General features: G+C 45.7%; 2 protein-coding genes across 2 annotated transcripts; both read right to left on the minus strand.

Annotated features, from left to right (window-relative positions):
* Positions 1-607: 607 nt before the first annotated feature.
* CCNDBP1 (cyclin D1 binding protein 1) lies at positions 608-7,303 on the minus strand (the record flags this gene model as incomplete). Its single annotated transcript, XM_082007347.1, has 11 exons — positions 608-780; positions 1,170-1,216; positions 2,230-2,290; positions 2,709-2,962; positions 3,463-3,539; positions 3,839-3,912; positions 5,111-5,207; positions 5,675-5,756; positions 6,393-6,472; positions 7,092-7,151; positions 7,237-7,303. The coding sequence occupies 11 exons, from the start codon at positions 7,301-7,303 to the stop codon at positions 672-674; spliced, it is 1,008 nt and encodes a 335-aa protein (XP_081863473.1). The 3' UTR covers positions 608-671.
* Positions 7,304-7,456: 153 nt separating this feature from the next.
* ZNFX1 (zinc finger NFX1-type containing 1) lies at positions 7,457-21,058 on the minus strand. Its single transcript, XM_082007346.1, has 13 exons — positions 20,989-21,058; positions 18,219-20,306; positions 17,331-17,462; positions 16,923-17,071; positions 16,562-16,705; positions 15,450-15,567; positions 14,936-15,180; positions 14,677-14,816; positions 14,206-14,360; positions 13,384-13,529; positions 12,899-13,009; positions 12,087-12,182; positions 7,457-9,971 (listed from the first exon to the last, which is right to left on the minus strand). The coding sequence occupies exons 1-13, from the start codon at positions 21,041-21,043 to the stop codon at positions 7,539-7,541; spliced, it is 6,012 nt and encodes a 2,003-aa protein (XP_081863472.1). The 5' UTR covers positions 21,044-21,058; the 3' UTR covers positions 7,457-7,538.
* Positions 21,059-21,365: the final 307 nt, after the last annotated feature.

The raw sequence follows: 21,365 nt of genomic DNA on the forward strand, positions 1-21,365 counted from the left end.
GTGACAAAGATGGGCTAAATGCTCAAGCAAATGCTGCATGTCTCCCCATGCATATGTGCTGAACCCATCACTGCTTAGCCACCTGTGGCAAAAAAAGGATATCCTAGAACTTTAAAGTGATGACAGATATAGCATTTCTCGAGAGATACACTCTTATCCCCCTACAGATCCTTGTCGTTGGTAAAGTAGTAAATAATATTTTCTACTGCCTTCTGGGTAAATAGAAAAGAGAAAGACAGTTCACTCTAAGGTTAGACAGGAAATAGCAGCAGTGCTGCAAGTTTTTTAATGGTTCATCGGGCTGCTTGCAAAAGAAGCAAGACCTTTTTCTTTTGTACATATCCTTTGCCACCTAAAAACAGATGAAGCCACTCATGCAAATCTAGCAGTATTTTATTGTTCTTTCAACCCCATAGTAGTTGTAATGTCTGAAAAACTGGGCACATTTACAACATTAAGATGCAGCACTGCACCATCCCAGGAATCCAAGCAAAATTACACCTTCTGCAATGGCAAAGAGCAACTTCCTGGGAAAGTTTTACCAAGTGGCAGTAAAGCTCTCTCCTAAAAACATTGTTCTCATCATTCTCCCTATAGCTGGAGAACAGTGAGATTCACTGGAAAAGCATATGCCAGGGTCAGTGGCAGCAACACATGTAGACATGGAAGAGCTAAAGTTGACCTTGTGTGAAGTTCTTGATTTTGTTCATGTTGTGATCTACTGCACCAGTTAGAAACTGCACCCAGCCTTCCTCTGATGGTGGACATACATGGCTTGTCCTGCAAAAGTGGAGGAAATTCATTAGAAAAGCCTCCTGGGTGTCTTATACCTATGCATCCAGACAGCATGTGGGTATTGTGAAGTGCTGAATTACCACAGCATTACAACAGGACTGCTATAGCCCCAGAGTACTTTGAGCAAGGAAGAACCCACATCCATGTCTCTAGTCCCAAACTTTAACACATATGTGTGGGTGTCTTCAGCGGGAACCACTTTCATCCCTACCATCCTTTTCTCACTCCCACCTCTTTGTGACTTGATAACATCATAACTATTCCAAAATGCCAGCATTTACTGTCTAGAAACGAGTCATCTTTGACAGTAGGCAGAAAGATATCAACCTTCAGAGCAGGGAACACAGACTTATAAAACGGTAAGTCATACTCACTTTGCAATCTCTAGAACTTTCTTTAATACTGAGGCCAACTTAGCAGCCTAGAAAGAAACAAAATGGAAATAAAGTGAGCCAAACGTGGAAAAAAGGGGCTCAGCAGTACTGGAAAAGGCAGGTGCATGCAGGAATGCCCAAAGCAACCAAGAATGAGTAAAACTGCCACAGATCCTGATGCTGAAGGAAGCTATCTATCATTGCCATGCTGGGAGTGTCTCCCAACCTACTGCTGGCTGGTACAGGTGAAAATAAAGACGGGCAGTTTTTTAAAGTATACGTTAAAATGCTTTTTTAAGAAGATAAGCCTATTAGAAATTGGTAACTGATACTAAGGCATGAAGTTACAAGTGACTGTAATGGAATTTGATATTAAGCAATACTTCCTTCCCCTGCCCGCTCCCCCCCCCCAAAATCAAGCCACTGGCCAAAGGCATGAAACCAGAATTAAGAATAAAATATCTCAGATATGAGAAGATAAGTACTTTATGATGGAAGGAAACCCTGGAAGTCATCTAGTACAACCACCTGCTCGAAACAAGGCCTACCTCAAAGTTCAGTCAGGTTGCTTAGAGCCTTGCCCAGTCAAGTTTTGAGTATTGCCAAAGATGGAGATTCCACTGCTTCTCTGAGCAGTTTGTTTTAGTGCTTAACCATACTCACTGTGAGACTTTTTAATTTGTATTTTTAATTTAGACAACTTTATTTGAGCAAGTCTACATTACCTAAGGAAGAAAGCAGACATGCAGTACAATGGCAGCCTTAGACCTCACCTTCCTCTCAGGTACTGTCACTGGACGTCTCTATGGATTATAGTTCAGAGCGAAAGCTCAAGTGGCCATGCTCTTCCCTGAAGTAGTAAAGATGAAGAAGGCATTTCCACCTGATAGAAGCTAAGTATGCAAGAACCAAAGGGGACTCTTCATCCCTAAGAACTTATTACTGAGACAGTCACTAACACCCACCACTCCCTGACAGCCACATAATCCCTCCAATTCGATTTCTGCCACTTCTCTACAGCTAAGTGTGGGCAACCCACATGTAGGCTGCAGATACTTACATTGAGTCGCACAGCCAGCTGGTTCATAGGTGGATACATGCTTAGTGCCAGCTCATCAACACTAGAATAGAAGAGAGGAGAGCAATGGAAGAAAGGTCCCGATAGCACAACTCATGGATCCTGGTCAAAACCTACAGACACACCCCTTGAATATAAGTCAGGAACGGCAGTGCATGACAAGGAGACAACATCAGTCATACCCGTGGGATGCTTCTCACTGCCTTCTCAGACACCTGTGTGCCACTCTCACCTTACAGTGAGACATGGCCACAGCTCCACCCCAAGCTGCAACATATGTTCTTCTCCTAACTTGCACAACTCTCAACAGCCTATGCCATAATAGTCTTCCCACCATACCTGCTTCCACCACCTGCTCACAGCTGCAGTATCATAAAGGTTTTTCTAATCCATTCTCTAGACCTCAAGAAAGATAGGGACTGTTCTGGAGCAAAAAGCAGCATGGGGAGAGATCTGCTTACCTTGGACTGATCTCATTAGCAATGTCTGCAAGATCATCCAGCTGAGCAATCTGCTCTGCAGAATCAGCTTTGCCATAAGCCTTCACTACACCCAAGACCTTCTTCAGGCAAGCTTTAGAAGCCTTCATTAATCCCATGCAGGAGCTAAGCAGCTTCCGGTCAGCTTCTGACCAATACGTATCTCTGTTGCCTCGAAAGCCCAGCTCTTCATCTTCCATGATGTCACTGTAGGGGTCTTGCCCTTCCACCAGAGCCTGAGAACACAGATGCACTGAAAACCCAGAGCCTAACATCAATTCCAGTAATACCCAGGAAGAAAGAAAACATAATCTAGAAATCATAAAAAATAATTTATGGAAGAATCTCTCTCCAATCAGCATCTCCGTTTCGAGATTCTGTTAATCCTAGCAGGACTGGATTAAGAAAAAATAATCCCCCACTCCAATTCAACAGAGCAAACAGCAAGAACCGGGCAAATAGTGCCATTCTTACATCAACCTAAATCGTCCTGCCACCCCACCTACCCATCCCCTCCTCCCGCAATTCAGGACATGGCTTTATTGAAGCCTTATATACAGTAAAGCAGGCTTGAGTTTAAAAACTCATTAAGATCCAAGCATAATACAATAATCTAGCTCATACCAGAACAAATTTAAACCAAAGCCTGTATATAAAACAATCCCTGTGTTCCATCACTGAACCATCACTGCAATCCATCACTGCAGGTTCCTCAAAGGCTTAGGGACTTCCTTACGTGTTCCATCTCCTCCAGAGCATCCTTGACCACACCTAGACATGCAGACAGAGCTGACACAACTGCTGCCTGGTTATCTGCAAAAGGAAAAGAATGAAAACCATGGCATATTAAAATCAGCTTGCAACAGCGTTCATCTAGGTTTGTGATTATTAGATCTTGAGATTATAGGATCAAACTTTTTGCAGAGCTTAGAGCTGCACTATTGCCATGCAAAGAATCTGGCCTGGCTTCCAACCTTATACATTTCAAAAACAGTTCAGTTTCACAGAATGAGTGAGCCTTCACTATACTAGCTAGAACACTCCTTGCAAAAGCTATTGATATTCCAACACAACACATCCTAGTTCTGTTGTTCTGCATATACAATACTCACCTCGTGGCAGGTTGGATACTTGCTCACATGCCTCCCACACACCACCAGTTGATATAAGCTGTTCCTGAGACAAGCTGAAACAAAACAAAGCCCCCCGAAGTCAGACTTAATAACACCATTCTGCTAGACTGTGTTTTTATTTTCTGCACCAAAGATGATGCACACTAGTAGAAGCTCTGCTGGAAAGATGTCACCGACCAGCTTGTCACTAGTATCTCATGTATGTGTAAAGCAAGAAGTGCTGGCTCCTACTGAGTTTAATTAGGTGTTGGAACAACAAGTAGGAACCTTTTACAAAGGTGCTTAGGCACATTATTTACCTTTCAGAATCTATGCAAATCAGAAGTCTGTATTAGAGATTGCTGACGTCTGCCTTACAGTGGCGTGTAATCCATAGAGACGAAGTAATCAATAATGGTCCAATAACTAGCTTTACAAAGTTGTGCAATTGTTGTGCATGACAGTTCACTCCAAGGGCAAAAACTGCCAAACAGTGCAAACACTCTCCAGCATCTTCATGGGAATTCTGCTCCCAGAATCTTTCCTTGCCACAGACAGGATGAAAATCTATTCTCCACGTAGGTAAATTTACCTGACTCAGTCACTGGGACAAGAGGGTGCTGTCAGGACCATGAGTATATTCCACCCTCCTAGGAGTTTAGTTTGCTCAGCTGAAGAGTTTAGTTGGCTAACTACAAGGTCAGCTCCTTTGCTGATAGGAGGTATTGTGAAGAAAGAAGTGAGGGCCAGCCCTTCCTTACCATAGAAGATGCTTTTACCCTGACATTCTTTCACTGGGCCCTGTTTGTGCTACATCACAGCTGTGTAGCAGTTATGTCTGCACCCAGTCTCATACCCCCATGATTCTGGCGTGGATCCTGACCCACTGATTTGTCCTTCCTGCCTTGACCTCAGACCCGACTCATTGTAATGGACATGCTGGGCAATCACTGGATGGCATCTGATGCTGGTTACTCTCTCTGGACCTGACCCTGATGCTGACTTGCTGTCCTGACTTTCCAGCTTGACCTCTTCGCTATGGGCTTGTCTAGTGATCCGGACTCCCAGCTGAACCTCATTACCCTCACCAGCACTCTGCTCACTCAGATACTGGGGAACAGTGCTTTTCTTGATTAGGCACTGCCTCTTCCTGCCTCATAACAATGCTCTGCTTCTGCCTCCCCCCTTCCCTTAGGAAGCAGTCTACACTTGCTGCTTCTGAAAAAGTATACTTGTAACTTTTTTCTTCCTTTTTTCCTGAAGAATTACTACCTCTCCAACGGAGCACTGAGAATTGTTTCTGTGAGTTGGATCATTCCTTCCACAACTTCAGTGGTAGCCTCTCGTACCATCTTCCGAAGAGTAGTACCTGGTTGAGATTGAGAAAGAGCAAGAAAGTTGCCACAAAGTCAGCACCGACAGAAAGCAACTACCGAAGACTAACACACAGATTGTTCCGTTTCTGTGGATATACAGAAGTTGTATAAATGAAGTTACAGGTATTCTGAAGGAAGCAATGTGTTTCCCGGTTCCCAAAGGACTTTGAGCATTCATATTTCTAAAGCGTTGAGATCCGTGTCCAATAAACTATACAACTTCCTACATTATCACTCTTTCACAGATGGAAACCTGCTGTAGACGACAGACAAGTCGTTCACTCATAAACATGTTGCAAGTCTACAGAATAGCTGATAATGGACCTACTTGCTCATGATAACTCGCTTTCCTACAGATGTCTGATCTCATATTAGGCTTTGAAATACTGGGTTTCTTTATATAGTGGTGAAAGAATCACCACCCTACATAGTGGTGACTGCTCTGCTGTCACTATCTCACCTTGGCCCTTAGGAAGCCAGTAGTACACTGTGGCAACTGCAAGAATGGCATTTTGGACATCTTCACTCAGCTTCCGGCAATCCTGAAAATGGATAGGAAAAGGATTAACCATAAATAGCTGCACCGCATTTAGAAAGTCTCACAAGCAATCACTTAGATTCAAATTGCTTTGAGAAAAGGGAAGCATAGTAACAGCCATCTTGCTTGACAAACAAATACAGCACAACAAGAAGACCCAGTAAGCAAGCTATACATCATAAGCCACCTCATGATTTGGCAATAAAACACACCCTGGTGTGATGCTCATGTATCACAGAGGAAGAAGTAGCTTAGACGATTATTCTGAACTGGAGGTCTTTTTTTTTTTTTCTCCCCCAAACATAGGTGTGATGACCCTCCCTCAAGAAACAGCGAAAATTTTGCATATTTTTTGTTACATCTAAGGTATGTATTCTCCAACATCCTGTCTCTATTGGCAACCAGCTATAGGTATTAAAGAAAAGAATGTAAGAATATTTCTATTTGGTACATCTCCACAACTTACAAAAATTCGTTGGCTGAGGAATTCTTCAATTGGATTAATACACTCTACAATGCATAGCCCACACCAGCCTCCCTTGTTTGAGATGAATCAAATGATTTTTAGTCAAGCGAACCAATAGACGCCTGAAACTTGTCACACACACTGCAACTTCACTCTGTGGGGGCTTTCACTCACCTCTGCAGAAGTCAGGAGAGGCCCTGAGAATGCCAGACTCAGCTTTGTAGCTTCCTGTGATGTTACTTTGAACGTCTGATCTAGAAAGGATTTAATGGGAGCAAAAGAATAGAAAGTAACTTGGGTAAAAGGTAAAAGAACAGAGCAGGTAGATAAGCAACATCTCTGATGTTACATTGTCCTACTGCTTGATTACCATTTCTTGCTTCCAAGCAACAAAGACATGAACTAAAGCCCATTACAGAAAAAGAAAAATTCCATGGTGTATTTGTGCCATGCACATTGCACGTGTCTTATGTCTGGTTTTTTCCTAGTCTTTTTTCTTAGCTGGTAGTGATATCCACAACCACATTTTGTGTCCCGGTCCATGACACCTTCACCAGGATGTGCTGTGAGGCTTTAAAAATCTAGCTGTGACACCTGTTCAATAGCGGCCGCTGCTCTGCCAACGCCAACACCCTGGAGTGGAGGGCAAGTGCAAAAGCCCTGACTGGAAACCTGCCGGGGATCTCCCTTGCAAGTCAGAGCCCTGACACGCACCGGCACCGTGAATACCCGCCTACGCCACAGCCCAAAACGTCCGCCCCGGCCCGCTCCGCGGTCCAGCGCTGGTCCTGACCCCGCCCAGCACCTACAGTGCGGCCCAGCGCCGGTCGACCCCGCACGCGGCCCGCTGCCAACCCGCTCCCTCACGCGTACCTAGCGCGTCCCAGAAGCGCGGCAGCTCGAACGGCTCGCGGCCCTCGCCCGGTTCGCCCTCTGTAAAGGCAGAGAGAGACCTCAGCCAGCGGAGAGTCGGCTCGGCTCGGCCCAGCCCCCGCCCGGCCCCGGCCCCGGCCCCCACCTCGGACCCGTGCCAGCATCGCACGCAGCGCGCCGCGCAGGTCCCGCAGCGGCTCCCGCGCCTCCATGGCTGCGGGAGCTGCCACTAGCTCGTACCGCTCCGTCACGGCTGCCCATCGACCGACTGGCGTCACCTCCGCTTCCGGGTAACGGCTGTTCCGCCGCTTCCAGCAAGTCTGCCCCGTCCCGTGCCCTGCCCCGACAGACAAGACCCGCCCATGGGGCACCGATGCATTTTATTAGCTACAGCGGCGGCAGCGAGCGCACGGGGGGGGGGGAATAAGAAACGGGGCACACACCCCACTACAGCAGCCGCTGGAGTTCCTCGACGTTGAGTAGGTTGTTGGCGGTCTCAGACCAGGCTGCGTGGGTCGCACCATCCATCTCGGAGGCAAGGCTGTTGGTGCTGTCCAGAGTGTGGTTTGTGCCCCCGATGACTGCATGGCATTCAGGGCACTTACTCATCTCCGTTGCCCCCCCACAGTTCCCAATCACATAGACATGCCCATTTCTGCACTTGAACCAGTGGCCACGGGGACAGCCCATAGCACTGACAATCTGTACTCGCTCTGCCTCAGAGATCCCCAACCCCGACACAGGCAAGGCAGCGCAGAGCCTCTCCAGGCCAGCTTTCACTGCAGCCTCATCCTCCTCTGTGAATTTCTTTGTCCCTTCCAGGATCTCACGTGCACTGGCAATTTCTGCTGTGAGCACTGGGGTGATCATCGCACTTGCACCTTTGCACCTTGCCAAGAGGCTCAGCAAATAGGTCAGTCTCTGGATCTCAGCCTGCAGGTCAGAGAGCTCCTGCCCTGTAAAACTGAGGCGTGGCTTATCCAGCCACTCCTGGACTTCATCCAGCCGCTTTCTCAGCCCTTTCCTCTCACTCGCATCAACTTTGCTCATAGAATTGGTTAGGTCTGCCACACGTGCATAGAAGTTAAGCTGGTTCTCAATTAGTCCAATACTCTTTGTGGAGAGAGCAGAAGCTTTTAGTTTATCTTCTAGCATGAGGTACTTAAGGGGTAGATTCCTCTGCAGAACAGCATTCCCCATCAGTGCAGCCTGCAGTCTTTGCCTACTAGACTCAATTTCCTGTGCTGGGCCTTGGATTTTCTCTTTCACCTTTTCTATCTCATCTAGCCGCCTTTTCACAATGGTGCCATACCTCAAATTCTTTCTGATGGGTGTCTGACAGATAGGGCATACCTTCAGCTTGATGACATCATCATCTTTATCCATGTAATGGTCAAGGCCTTGGGACTCAAAGACATGGCCACAGTCTTCAAGCTGTACAAATCGAGCATCTGGGTCTTCCTCAAAGCCAAAAAAGATCTGGGTGAGTTCCTCATGGTCACAAACAAGGCACTTCTTTGGGCATGGCTCTCCACACAATCCAATACAAGGATGACCACAGCACAGTGGCTTAGCACATGGTACATTGCAGCGAGGCCTATTGCATGGTTCAGAGCAAAGATTAGTACACTGGTAGTGCTGGCACCGCCATTCACATGGCTCTGCACATGGAAAACAGCGCTCTCCACATTTCTTTTTACACCTACTGTGGATACAGTGGTTCTGACATTCCATCTGACAGGGAGGGCATTCTGCAGTACATGGCTGCTGACACTTGTGGGAGCAGACCAAGAAGCGCTTGCACGGGCTGCTACATGGTTTATGAAATCTTCCTTCAAAGCAGGTATGACAGGAACCTGAGCATACATGACCACACTCCAGTGTGACAGAACACTTTGTCTTACATTCCACAGGCTTCTCATGTTTCATCTCCTCAGTGATCCAGCATTTAACTTGCTGGTTGTGGCCACATTTCAGCATGACTGTAACCAGTTCAGGACACCGCTTAGTGCATTCCTGCCCGCAGAATTTGCTGCAGGTGTGCCCACAGTTCAACTTTTTCTGGCAAGGTTCTTGGCACAGAAACTCACTGTCTGGAGTAGAGCATGGCACCATCTGCAGGTGGCCACACTTAGAAATAGTTTTCTCTACTATCACCGTGCATGGTCCACAGGGCTCATAACATGACCGTGGACAGCGGTGCCCATCTGCACAAAGCACCTTTTGACAAGGCTTCAGACACTGATACACTTTGTGCTGTGTGTCATATGGGTGACATGCCCTTGTGCAAACATGTCCGCAACTCAACCTAAATTCACAGGGACGACTACAGCCTCCTTCTGGGACTTTGCTGAAGTCTGCTGCTGTAGATACCAGTGTCTTGGTTTCAGGGTGGTTTTGACAGCAAAGCACCAACGAGCGGCCAATGTGACCTTTCTCCCGAAGGGTGTGAATGATCTTGCTCCAGAGAGGAACCTTGCCAAGCATTTTCATATTTCCAATACAATATAGCCCTTTCTTAGCTCTCGATAATGCTACACATATCCGATTAGGGATCTGTAAGAAGCCAGTTCTCTCTTCTTTGTTGCTTCGCACAAGTGACAGCAGAATAATGTCATTCTCCTCCCCCTGGTACTTATCTACTACATGAACCTTCACACCTGCAAAGGTCTTGGCTGGCATGAGCTTACGCAGACAGAAAAGCTGTCCAGTATAAGTAGTGAGAATGGTGATCTGAGAAGGTAGATAATCCTGACACAAGAAGTATCTGCACAGTTCCACTACAAACTGAGCCTCATGTGGGTTCTGATGGCTTTTCCCTTCCTGGATCTCTTGCTCAGGAAAGTCATGTTCCACAAAGAAGAGGTTAGATAAGACTCCCTGAAAGAAGAGAAAGGAATGTCAGAAACAGAATGCTAGCTTCTGTCACTGCAGCGTGTTTCCATGTCCCTGATTATCCACTGACAAGAAGGCTCTTAAGGAAAGGACTACAGTATGGTATTACGTCATACTTAGGCGATTTCTATAGCATATTCATCAGATAGGAATTTAAGCTTATTAATCACATTTCAGCTTATTAGTAACATTTCAGTATCCTAATATGAAATCGGTTCCTGTGGATAATTTTATTCCCTATCTTTTCAGAGTTGTTTCTACTGTACCTTTTCAGGTTATAGAAAAGACAAGATTATGTGCTAGTAACATTTCTCAAAGCATCATAGCTCCGTTTCACATTCGTGCTGTAAAGCATGTCTTGATTTGGCCATGTGGGAAAAAGATAGTAAGGTACCAATGCACAGGGCTTCGCGCTTGCCTGGAACTGCCTAGCAAAAAACATGCCTTCTCTGTTACTGCAGTAAAAACACCAAGAAGCAAGGAGGACTGCTTTTCCACCAGGAAGACTAGGAACACTATGAACTCCAGTAGTCACTTGCCAGCTCCAGGGGTGTAGAGTTGTCTGCTCACCTGCTCAAAAATTCCATTTGCCTTGAGTTAGGCAAAATATAAATGTCCCCACTATTAACTGGAATTCTTCTACCCATAAGAAATTCTTGGGCTGCGTGCCAAAACACAGAGACTGTTTTTATCAGAAAAGAACAGGTTTTGTACATCAAACACAGATCTCTGGTTTTCTGAGGTGTTCATAGCAGCACAGTGTCCACTGCCGTAAAATTTAATTCAGTGATCACCTATGTTGGTTATCAATTTTTATGCCTTTTGGTATCTCAAGTTTTTTTTAAGGCCAGATGGAACTGTAAGATTCTCCAGAATACCTTCTCATAGGAGAAATTGGGTAAAATTTTGTGATCTCCTAAGTTACTGTGTGTTTTGAGTGGGGTTTTTGTCGCTGGCTGGTTTTCTGTTTGGTTGGGTTTTGGGGGTTTTGTGTTTTGGGGCCTTTTTATTATTTATTTGTTGAACTAAAGTATGTTCTACAAAATACTTAATCTGGATTTCAAGATACCAAAAGAGGACCTGCCACTTTCTCAGATAGCTTATTCTAGTAATTAAATAATTTTCAGTATTAATTTTCTCTTGTCTGGCTTCAGCATTCTGCTACAGTTTTCAGTATGCTCTCCTCATCCAGTTAGAGAGCTTTTAACTAATTAGTACTGTCTTTTCATTAAGAGAGATTTATGTAGGTTAAGCTACTGTAATCCTCCTTCTGTAACTACCTCTAATTCCTTCTCCCAGGGTATTCAGTTGCTTGCATTTCAGAGATCCAAGGCCTAGCTCTGATACAGCATAGCAGTGTAACCTTGGCTCAGACTTCTGGGGAAATAGTTAAGTTGTGACAGAGAGTGACCAGCAAGTCTGCAGAACAGGGCTACGCAAGAAGAAAGGTAACATTACAGACAGAGATATGATTGTTAGTAGTTCAAAGATGCAGGAAAAGCACCAACGTGGACAGATACAAAATCCTAATTAAGTTGGCAAATACAAAACAGAAAACAGGGAGTTAGTGTTAAGATGGAAACTCAGTAACATTAAGGAAGAAGCAGAGGCTGACACTTTTTCTGATGATACCTGCCTGACTACAGCAAAGACTCTTCAGGTGTCTTATGGTGTGGCAAGCACACTAATGCCTATAACTTACTAAATTCTAGCTGGGTTTTGTGTGTGTTAGCCAATAAGTGATTGCTTTATACTTTTAAGCTAAACAGGTCTCGCTTGCAGATGTTGTGGATTGATAAAATGCCCAAACAGAGAATCCCAACGAAGAAGGGATCCAGTAATCAAGTCACTTACCTTACACTGGAGTTTCACATATTATGCTTTAAGTCTCTCATTTAAGATTTCTTCCTAGCTTTCCATCTCCTGCGATTCTTTTGGTCCCTTTTTTCCATTTTTCACTGTTCTTTTAAAGTCATCAGTACTGTATCCATTTCCAGTGTTCACTATCACTAATGCCAGAAGAACTACAAATTCCTTGCCTAATTCCATTTAGGCAGTAACAGGGGACAAAAGCAATTGCTTGGATTGCTGAAAACTCACTTTTATGTTCTCATACTTCAGGACAGAAGGATGGTTCTCCAGCTCCTGGTATATATGAGGACTGAGAAGCTGGGCAATTTCAGGACGCATGCGGTGCTGAAACACAAAGCAGCTTTATCAGTCTTGAGGAAGAAGCACCATGTTTCCTTGCCCATATTCTGTTGTTTCACTGTAGAGACTGTGTCTGAATACAAGGATAACTTTCCAGTAAGTCAAGAAGAGAGCACCTCCCAATCCCCACTGTCTCCCGCCCCATCACTGCCACGACCAGCAATTACAGAGGGAGTTAGTAGCAGAGTTTCTTTAAGAAAATCATTTGGCAAGGTGGTTGTAATAAGAATGCTGGTTTCAGTGCAAATATAGGAACACTGTTCTAGATAACAAAAGCCAGCACCTCACCCTACCCACGACATAAGCTCTTCTAGGTAGTTTTAATACAGGACTGACCGAGGTAGAATTAACTTCTCCAGGCACCAAGATAGTCAATTATAGCAATTTAGTAGGAAGCAGCCTGACAAGACTTGTGCTGTGAGTCCCCAGAAGTCTGGAAGTTTCAGATGCCACAATAAGCCACATTCATTGCACTAAAACATGTGGGAACCACAGTGCTGCAGACATCACTGAATAATTGGAAATATATTGGAACACTCTTTGTAGTAGTTTGACAGCTCTTACCATTCTTCTTGGGAATTAGATAGCACATTCTTTTCTTTTAGGCTGCTCTGAGAGTAGAAATATAAACTTAAGTGTACTACAAACTTAAAACAACCTAAATGCAAATGCAATGGAGTTTTTTTATAGCTCTTCCTCACTTGGTATTTCAGACGGACAAAGGGGAAATCAACTTTCACCAGCCGTTCAAAGAGAGAGACTTCCAGATTGAAGTTCTTGGCCAGGTCATATACATTTGCACTAGGCCGCAACTGAAAGAGAAGGGATATGAGGTCCATGTTTTAGCACTTTTCCTATGTATTAGTAAGATGATTTTTCACTCATCTCCCTTTTTCATCACCAGTCCCCCACAGAAAGGCCAGAGACTGGATTCTTGCAGAAGTGCTAAATATCAAAGTTAGATACAGTCACAACTGAAGTCGATAAAATCACATGTAAAATCCTATCAGTTAAACTAAGAGACAAGTCCCACAGGAGCTCTACTCCAAAACCACAGGAAACAGGACCTGTTGTACCTGTGGAAGCTGGGGACCAGTAAGTCCTGTCAACCTTTGACATATGGTGTTTGGTTAAAAGGTTCTAGTTCACTGGCACAACAGCTAGAGGCGTTAGTCATGGACGTTACCTGCTGGTGATCTCCAATGAGGATGAGATGCTGGCAAGCTTTACTCAGAGTAGTAATCGTGTGAGCCTCAAGCACCTCTGCTGCCTCTTCTACAATGACAATTTGTGGCTCTACTTTTTGCAAAATTTGACGGTATTTGGCAGCACCTGAGCAAGGAGAGAAAATAAACCTTAGCAGAATATAATTACAAACAGGCAGTATGACAAGACTTTTCAGGGAGGGGAGTAGGCTGTGTCTCAGAGAAGACTGGGTTCTTCCCAAGATACCTTAATTCAAGACAGCTTTTTGAACTTTAAAACAGCACCACACCAAGGATGGCTTCTAAATGAAGAGATATTAGGGAAGGCAGGTAGGGATTAGAGTCCTATGCCTGCCTTGGCCCTTTCCTGACGCTCTCTTCAGACATCAGATACCTACTCAATACATTGATCAACACATACAAGTAAGCCTAAAATCATCTCTCCAAAAGGGTCATACTACAATGACCTTTACACTATCATCAACAGAAGGTGATGTGGGGATAGCAGTGCAGATGTTAGCTGTGCTTTACTCAGGCACAAGAAGTGGAGCATTTCTATTAGAAGAATGCTGCTCGAGATGGAGGGAGCCCAAGAGTGCACAGAAACTGCTCATACAGTTAATTAACAACTCGCACAACAGCCACATTTGCAAAGGGACTCAAGACATTAAGAAGGCTGCAGACTAATGCAGAGCCTGACCCAGTCTGTCAAGCAGCATATGCTACTAATCTTTTGGCAACAAGGTCCTTTAACCATTACTGGATGCAGCGCAACATTGGTTTGCTTCCCAACTGCTGTGCACCTGTAGTTGTCATCCCCACAACTTGAGCCTCCTTGAGAATGCAGAGATCTTCCTGCAGCCTCAGTTCTGTCAGCCTTTCTGCTGCTGCCTGATACTGCTTTTCATGCTGCAGAATCCTCCGTCGAATAAACTCCTGATAGGTCTGCAGCCAAAGCCTGAGAAGAAAGTGCCATTAATTACACACAGCAAGAGGAACACGATAGTGATCCAGAAGTTCTGATCAGGATTCAGTTCAAAACTTCTTCTGTGTCTTTTGGGCAAGAAATTATTAGCATCTGTACGTAGCCCCAAACATACACAGTGGAGATGACAGCCCTGCCCACGCAATACATGGAAGGTAAGAACAAGTATGTTCACATAAGGAGCTAAACAGATATGCACAGAAACACCATGGATTGACAGAAAGAGTTTGCAAACTGGAACAGTCCTAGGAAACATTTGCCTACAGAACCTGCGAAGTAGCTTTGTCACCTGTAAAGCCTCCAGCGGGAGCTCAGGTCAAGTTGCCACAGATCCTGAATAGCCTTGGCCTCTAACTCTGTCATTGCACTCAGTTTACGGAGCTCAACCTTCATTTTCTGTTTCATTTTCTTCCTCTGGGCAGCAGTTATCTGCAGGGAAAAAGCTTCCCAATAAGCAGTTATAGCACGAAGATTCTTCTGTATTAGCATCCCCATGTTATTCCTTACATAGTCAAGCAGAGCGAAAGCATGCTAGTGCATGCAGTTACCTCCCACTGCATAGTCGTCTTTTGTGGTTGGGCTGTTCCTTCCTCCTGGTCCTCGAGCTTCATAGCCAACAGCATGCTGGCTAGTTCATGAACAGCTCTGTGCTCTTCCTCCTTCCTTCCCTGAGGCTTTGCTGCCTCTTCATCCTCAATCACTCTGTCAGCTTGAATCAGGTCAGCCTCCTCTGGGATCTCCAAAAGCTCTTCTGCTTCACCCTCCCACTCCTCCTCTCTCTCCTGCTGACCACCTGTGAGAGTCACCAGTCACATGCAGTAAGCCACAGTGACTCTAGCAGAATCACAGTGCAGCAGTCAGATCACGATGTGGAAATTAAGGTTAAACTCCTTTCCACCACCTTACAGTATCATGCATCTTTCAGTGTCTGTTAAGTAGCGGTGTCCCTCTTCTGGCACACATGCACTGCTTAGACAAACACACCTGTAGAGGATGGGGGTGGGTCTTGTCTGTTTATTGGTTTTTGCATTTATTTGTGGTTTGTTTGTTTGTTTTTTTTACCTGGATTCTCCGCCCCTATATTCTCTGCAGCATTCTGGGTGAAGACAGTTACACCAAGGCCCAGCCACTCCAGAATCATTGAGTGTTGTGAAGCACTGTAGTAAAACTCCTCATCATCCTAATATAAGGAAAGTCAAATCAGCCAGGCCTACTGCACTTCTGTCTTAGGATGATGCCAAAGCATCACCTTGCAGCAGCAAGCAACTAGTACAAGTCCCTCGAGAGACCTCCAGAGCTAGAAAGTCTGAGTAGCCTTAGCTCTTCAGAAAGAACATAGAATCACAGAATCATTAAGGTTGGAAGAGAACTTTAAGATCATCAAGTCCAACTGTCAGCCCAACACCACCATGCTCACTAAACCATGTCCCAAAGTGCCACATCTACACCTTTTTTTTTTTTGAACACTTCCAGTGACGGTGACTCCACCACATCCCCGGGGTAGCCCACTCCAATGCTTGACAACCCTTTCAGTAAAGAAATCCTTTCCAATATCCAATCCAAACCTCCCCCGGCACAACCTGAGGCCATTTCCTCTTGTTCTATCACTGGTTACCTGGGAGAAGAGACCAACACCCACCTCACCACAACCTCCCCTCAGGCAGTCGTAGAAAGCGATAAGGTCTCCCCCCAGCCTCCCCCTCTCCAGACCAAACAACCCCAGTTCCCTCAGCTGCTTCTCACAAGACCCAGATCCCTCACCAGCTTTGCTGCCCTTTTCTGGACAGGCTCCAGCAACGCGATGTCCCTCTTGTAGGGAGGGGCCCAAAACTGAATACAGCATTCGAGGTGTGGCCTCACCAGTGCTGAGTACAGGGGCACATCCCTCCTACCCTTCAGTTTAAAAGGCTTTCATTTGGGCACTTATATTTTTATGCTGATAAAGATCACTTAGAATCTCTGCAGTTTAAAGAAGTAAAATTTAAAGCCCCTGTCTCCTCCTCCTGGTCTAGATTACTGTCACTTAGCACAGCTTGCTATTCACTCCCTCACTTTCCTAGCACCCAAGTGATGCTAAAGAGAAGTGTGCTTGGGGAACCTCAGACTCATTAGCAGAAAGGGTAGTAACCATACATTGGGACTGCTCGACTCGGAAGAAAAGGGACCTCTCTTACCAGGCCATTCATCAGACTGTCCCAGTGCTGGGGCGCAATGCATGCTTCCAAGTGGCGCTCATGCAGAACTCCATGTGTTGTGCACTCTAAGTGCTTCGCTCCTTCGTGGAGCTCCTGCTCAGCCTGTTTCATCTCACTCGTTATCTATTCATAACAAAGAGAAGGGAGGCATCATCATACTTGAAGAAATAAAGTTCAGAAACAGCAAGACAAGAAACCAATGAAGTGAGCAAGGACAGAAGAATTAAGAGGGTGACTTCAGTGTAAGACAAGGTGAACAAACAGTGTGGAGGAAGTTTAGTTAGCTCCTTCAATGTACAGGCAACCCAGTCCCATCATCTTCAGTGAAGCCTGCACATACATTCACATAGGCTCTGCGGAGATGCATTGGCAAGTTGTATCGGAATTCACACTTCTTCCTCAGCTCCCTCAAGGTGAATTGCTTCAGGACCTCACTGCTACATCTGCCCCCAACACGCACCATCCCATGTTTTTGGAATGTGTATATTCCTGGGAATGAAAGAGAAATGTTTAGTACTAAAGAGGCAAGCTCTGTTTTCTGTAGTAGGACAAGGGGTAGGGAGAACACCCTTTGTCTGTAAATGCTACACTGGATTGGTCCGAGTGAAGTTTTCTTACTGTGTATCAATGGGGCTAGCGTCGCTAGGAAAAACAAAAGGGCAGGTCATCATGCCAGAAGATGGGCAGAGTTAAGAGTTATAGTATAATTTCCACCCGACCCTCCATCATACTTGTCAGGTACTCTTACCTTCTAAGAACTGATCCAGTGCATGGTTAGTGTAGCAGACTATAAGGATGGGAGACTTCTGAACAGTGCTTTGCCACACATGCTTATTAGTCAAGAGAGCCTGAACAATCTTCAAACCCACATAAGTCTTCCCTGCAAAACAAGCTCAGAATCAGCAAAGAGTAATCCACCCTCTACAGAGTGCCTTGAAACACAGTAATCATCAAAATCAGACACGAGAGTTCCTTCTAGGCTGCAAATATGGTCTGTGCCAGGAGAGCTCACCCCGGAGGCAACTAGTTTACAAAGTTTAAACACAGTAGCATGACACTGTCTTTCTGGTCTGTAGCTGAGCAAGGCCATGCTCTGCAAGAATGATGTCTTTTGGTTAATACACTGGACCTGGACCCACGATTTCCTCTGCCACTGCTTCCCCCAGCCCACTCTGATACTGGCTTCATACATGACATTTGGCTGCACATGAAACATCCATGTACAAGCAGTGGTGCTGGTTGAATTCAGGTACCGTTTAAAACAATTACAGTTAATCTTATAATGTTTTATTCACACAAAGGGTCATGGCTGAACACTCCCAACATTCTAACATGCCAAGACAAATAGGGCTGTTGCACAGCAAGAGGTACCATGTTATCAAAGATAGTTGAATTTTTTTTTTCACCCCAATACAAAAGCAGAGCCAACAGTGCAGTTAGTGTCTACCTGCAACTAGGTCAGCAACGCATAAGACCAGATATGGGTGTTTGAGGATATTTTAACTTTCGCCACAGCGCATGCTAACTGGGCTACTCAAGCATCACTTAGGCATGGGACTAAAGCTTTGGAGACAGTACAGCTGGCTTTCTCTGAAGTTAATCTCCCTAAACAGGGGAATCTAAAAATGCTTCTCACCAGTCCCAGGAGGTCCTTGGATAATAGCCAGCTCCTTGGTGAGTGCAAGACTCAATGCCTCCATCTGTGAATCATCTAATCTCAAGGTTTCCATTGAGGGCCACTGCTTGGGATCTAGAACATGGACACTCTGCATTCTCAAACCATCAGGGTGTACCTCTTCATCTGACAGGGGATCTTCCATCAAGGGTGCAAAGTTGTAGGCAGTATCCATTGTCAGGTATGTTGGCTTCTTCACCTGTGCATCACATTCCACAATGTACTTCTGGAATGGGATATCTTTTTCCTGGATTTCCTGTAACCCTTCTAACACATGCCGATAGGCCTCAAAGTAGGCAGTTGTCTCTACCATGAGGAAGGAGTCTGAGGGCTGAATCTCTGCCAGAAGTGCCTGGCTCTGTGCATCAAAACATAGCTGCACAATCCCATGGGAGAGATCTGCATGATTACGATTAGAAACAGTGGCAAAAAGGCATGTTTCAAAGTGATCTTTGGACATGCAGATCAGGGATCCATATAGCAGCCGTTTGGAATTTTGCCATCGTACAAACCTCAATGGTTTTATGTCAAACTGGACCTTGTAAACAATACCAGTTGGTGAACAGAGAGGGGTAATAATCCGTGTGTCAAAGTAGATCCTGATATCATCGAATTTTTTCTTTCGCAAACCTTTGTCCTCAAAGCTCTGCAAAAGCTCCAAGATACTTTCCCTTAAAGGTCTTACAAAGTCTTCTCTCAAAAGCCGGAAATGAGTGTCAAGATAAATGCTGGTGCTCTCGTATCTTCCAGAAATAATATTGGGACGTAGAAAGGGTTTCTCATCATGGTGTACCTCATTATATGTTGGATAAATGGTCATTGTGCGATAGGTTTCTTCTTGACCATCAGTCCGAGGCTGCGTAAGAGTATAGTTATCAGCCCTCAGTGTGCCTTCACGTCTCTTCTCCTGCAGATGCTGCACAAGCATCTGGACTTTATTTAGATTCTTCTCTGTTTCTTCTGTGATGTCCACGCCAGAAGCTCTCAGGGCATTTATGGATGCTGGCAAGACTGTCAAGAGAATGGAGATTTTCTGCACAGAGCTGGCTGGGAAAATACTGATCAGGTCCTGAAGAAGTGAAATGATGTTGCTAATATGCACAGGGTACTGATGACGTATAGCAGGGACTGCTTCTGTTATCATATCAGACACATACTGTGGCAGACAGATCTTGAGAAAGTTGGACTCCTTCACCACTCCAAGAAGTTGCTGGACACTCTGTCTATCCATTCGGGAACTACATGCTTTTTGAAGCACCTGGCAAACAAGCTGAAGGAAATTGGGTTTCATAGCCGTTTGGGAAAGAAGTTCCTTCAAACCCAAACTGGAAGCAAGTGTGATGACAACTTCCGAAGGGTCTTTCTGGAGAAGACTTTCTAGGAATTTATAGCCAATCCTTCTGACTTGCTGAGGCTGCTCACTGAGCTGGGCACCACCTGGGGCAGGGTTCTGGTAGAAATGAGGATTCTCCCGAGGTTGCATCCTCCTTCCCCTATCTTCATTTTCCTGCCCATTCCTCCACCCCCTAGCTCCTTCCTGGGCTTGTCCACCTTGATACCTCCTTGCCCTACCCTCATTTTCTTGCTCATTCCAGGATCCTTTGGCCCTCTCATGTGTTTGTCTACCTTGATACCTCCTTCCCCTACCTTCACTTTCTTGCTCATTCCAGGGTCCTCTAGCCCTCTCATGTGCTTGTCCACCTTGATACCACCTTCCTCTACCCTCATTTTCTTGCTCATTCCAGAGTCCTCTGGCCCTCTCATGTGCTCTTCCACCTTGATGCCTCATTCTCCTTCCTTCATTCTCCTGTTCATTCCAGTGTCCCATGGCTCCACTGTTGGCCTGTCCACCTTCGTTTCTTGGCTTATTCTTGCTTGATTGAGAAACACTCCAAATCCAATCACCAAATCTCTCTTCTCTTTGCCCAGGTAGAAGAGTATAAGTACTGGTTTGGGGGCTTTTCCCTAACTGAGCTGCCTGGTCTAACACATTATTTGTTCTGTTTCTGCCTCTTCGTATAGGGCCAGTATCCCAATGATCTGCAGAGCCTTAAAAAAAAAAAATACACTCCTTAATTATCAATCAACCACATTAACCTGCCTTCCAACACAAATGCATGAGCATTTTGGCCTGATAGCATATTTTGGACATTTGGCAACAACTTAGAAAACTACCATTATATTTGCACCCAGACTTTCAAACTGCTAAAGAGAGTGCCATGCCTAGAGTTCACTTAAGCTGTTAAGCCATGAAGACACTAAAAAACTAAACCCTTTTCCACAGAACAAAAAGCAGAATTAAGAAGGCCAAAGACAAAGCTTCCTGACAGGACAGGATTTCCTCAGGAGTTAGCAGTCATTGAAATAATGACAAAGGCAACAGCAGCTGACTTTGACTGTATATAGCACACTTAAAACACAGACCTTCTGGACAAAGTCTGGTCTCTCAGAATAGCAGGACATATAGACCATATAGCCCTTGTCACACTCAACAGAATATTTGGTGAAGCACTGAACACTAGCAGAAACAGTTAGCAAAGAAATTGCTGCAGTGCATCACCACCTCATTGGCCCCAACAAGACTCTGAGGACAAATAAGGAAACGCTGGAATTTAGGCTTGAGTGGAAATTTCACTATACACAAGCAGGGAAGGATTGGATCCCCCCTGTACCAGCACCATCCCCCAGGCCTTCTGCAGCCTTCTGCCCTCATCCACCGAGCGACCCTCACCTCTCCCTCCAGCTCGGGGTTGCCGCGAGCAAGGCTCCTGCCTGTCACCCTCCATCGCTCGGCTCGGCGACTCCTCTGCGGGCCTTCGGGGCTGTCTGGGGCGAGGGCACCGCTCAGCACTCAGTGCTGCACGGCTCCTCCACCCGAACACAGGCGCCGTCGTGCTTGGCGCTGCTGCGCTCGCCGCACGGTCCGGGAGCCGCGGGGCCCGCCGCGCCACCAACGAAAGTTTCACTTTCCAGTTCCCCGCAAGGCCCACCCGCTCCCGTCCCCGGGCGGGCAACGCCCCTGCCCTCCCCCGCTCCCGGCCCCGGCGGGCAGCGCCCCCGCCCTCCCCCGTTACCAGTCGCTCCCGACGGGGAGCGTCCCTGATAGGG

Source organism: Phaethon aethereus (genome assembly GCF_964289735.1).
Source record: "Phaethon aethereus genome assembly, chromosome: 16".
Classification (NCBI taxonomy): Eukaryota; Metazoa; Chordata; class Aves; order Phaethontiformes; family Phaethontidae; genus Phaethon; species Phaethon aethereus.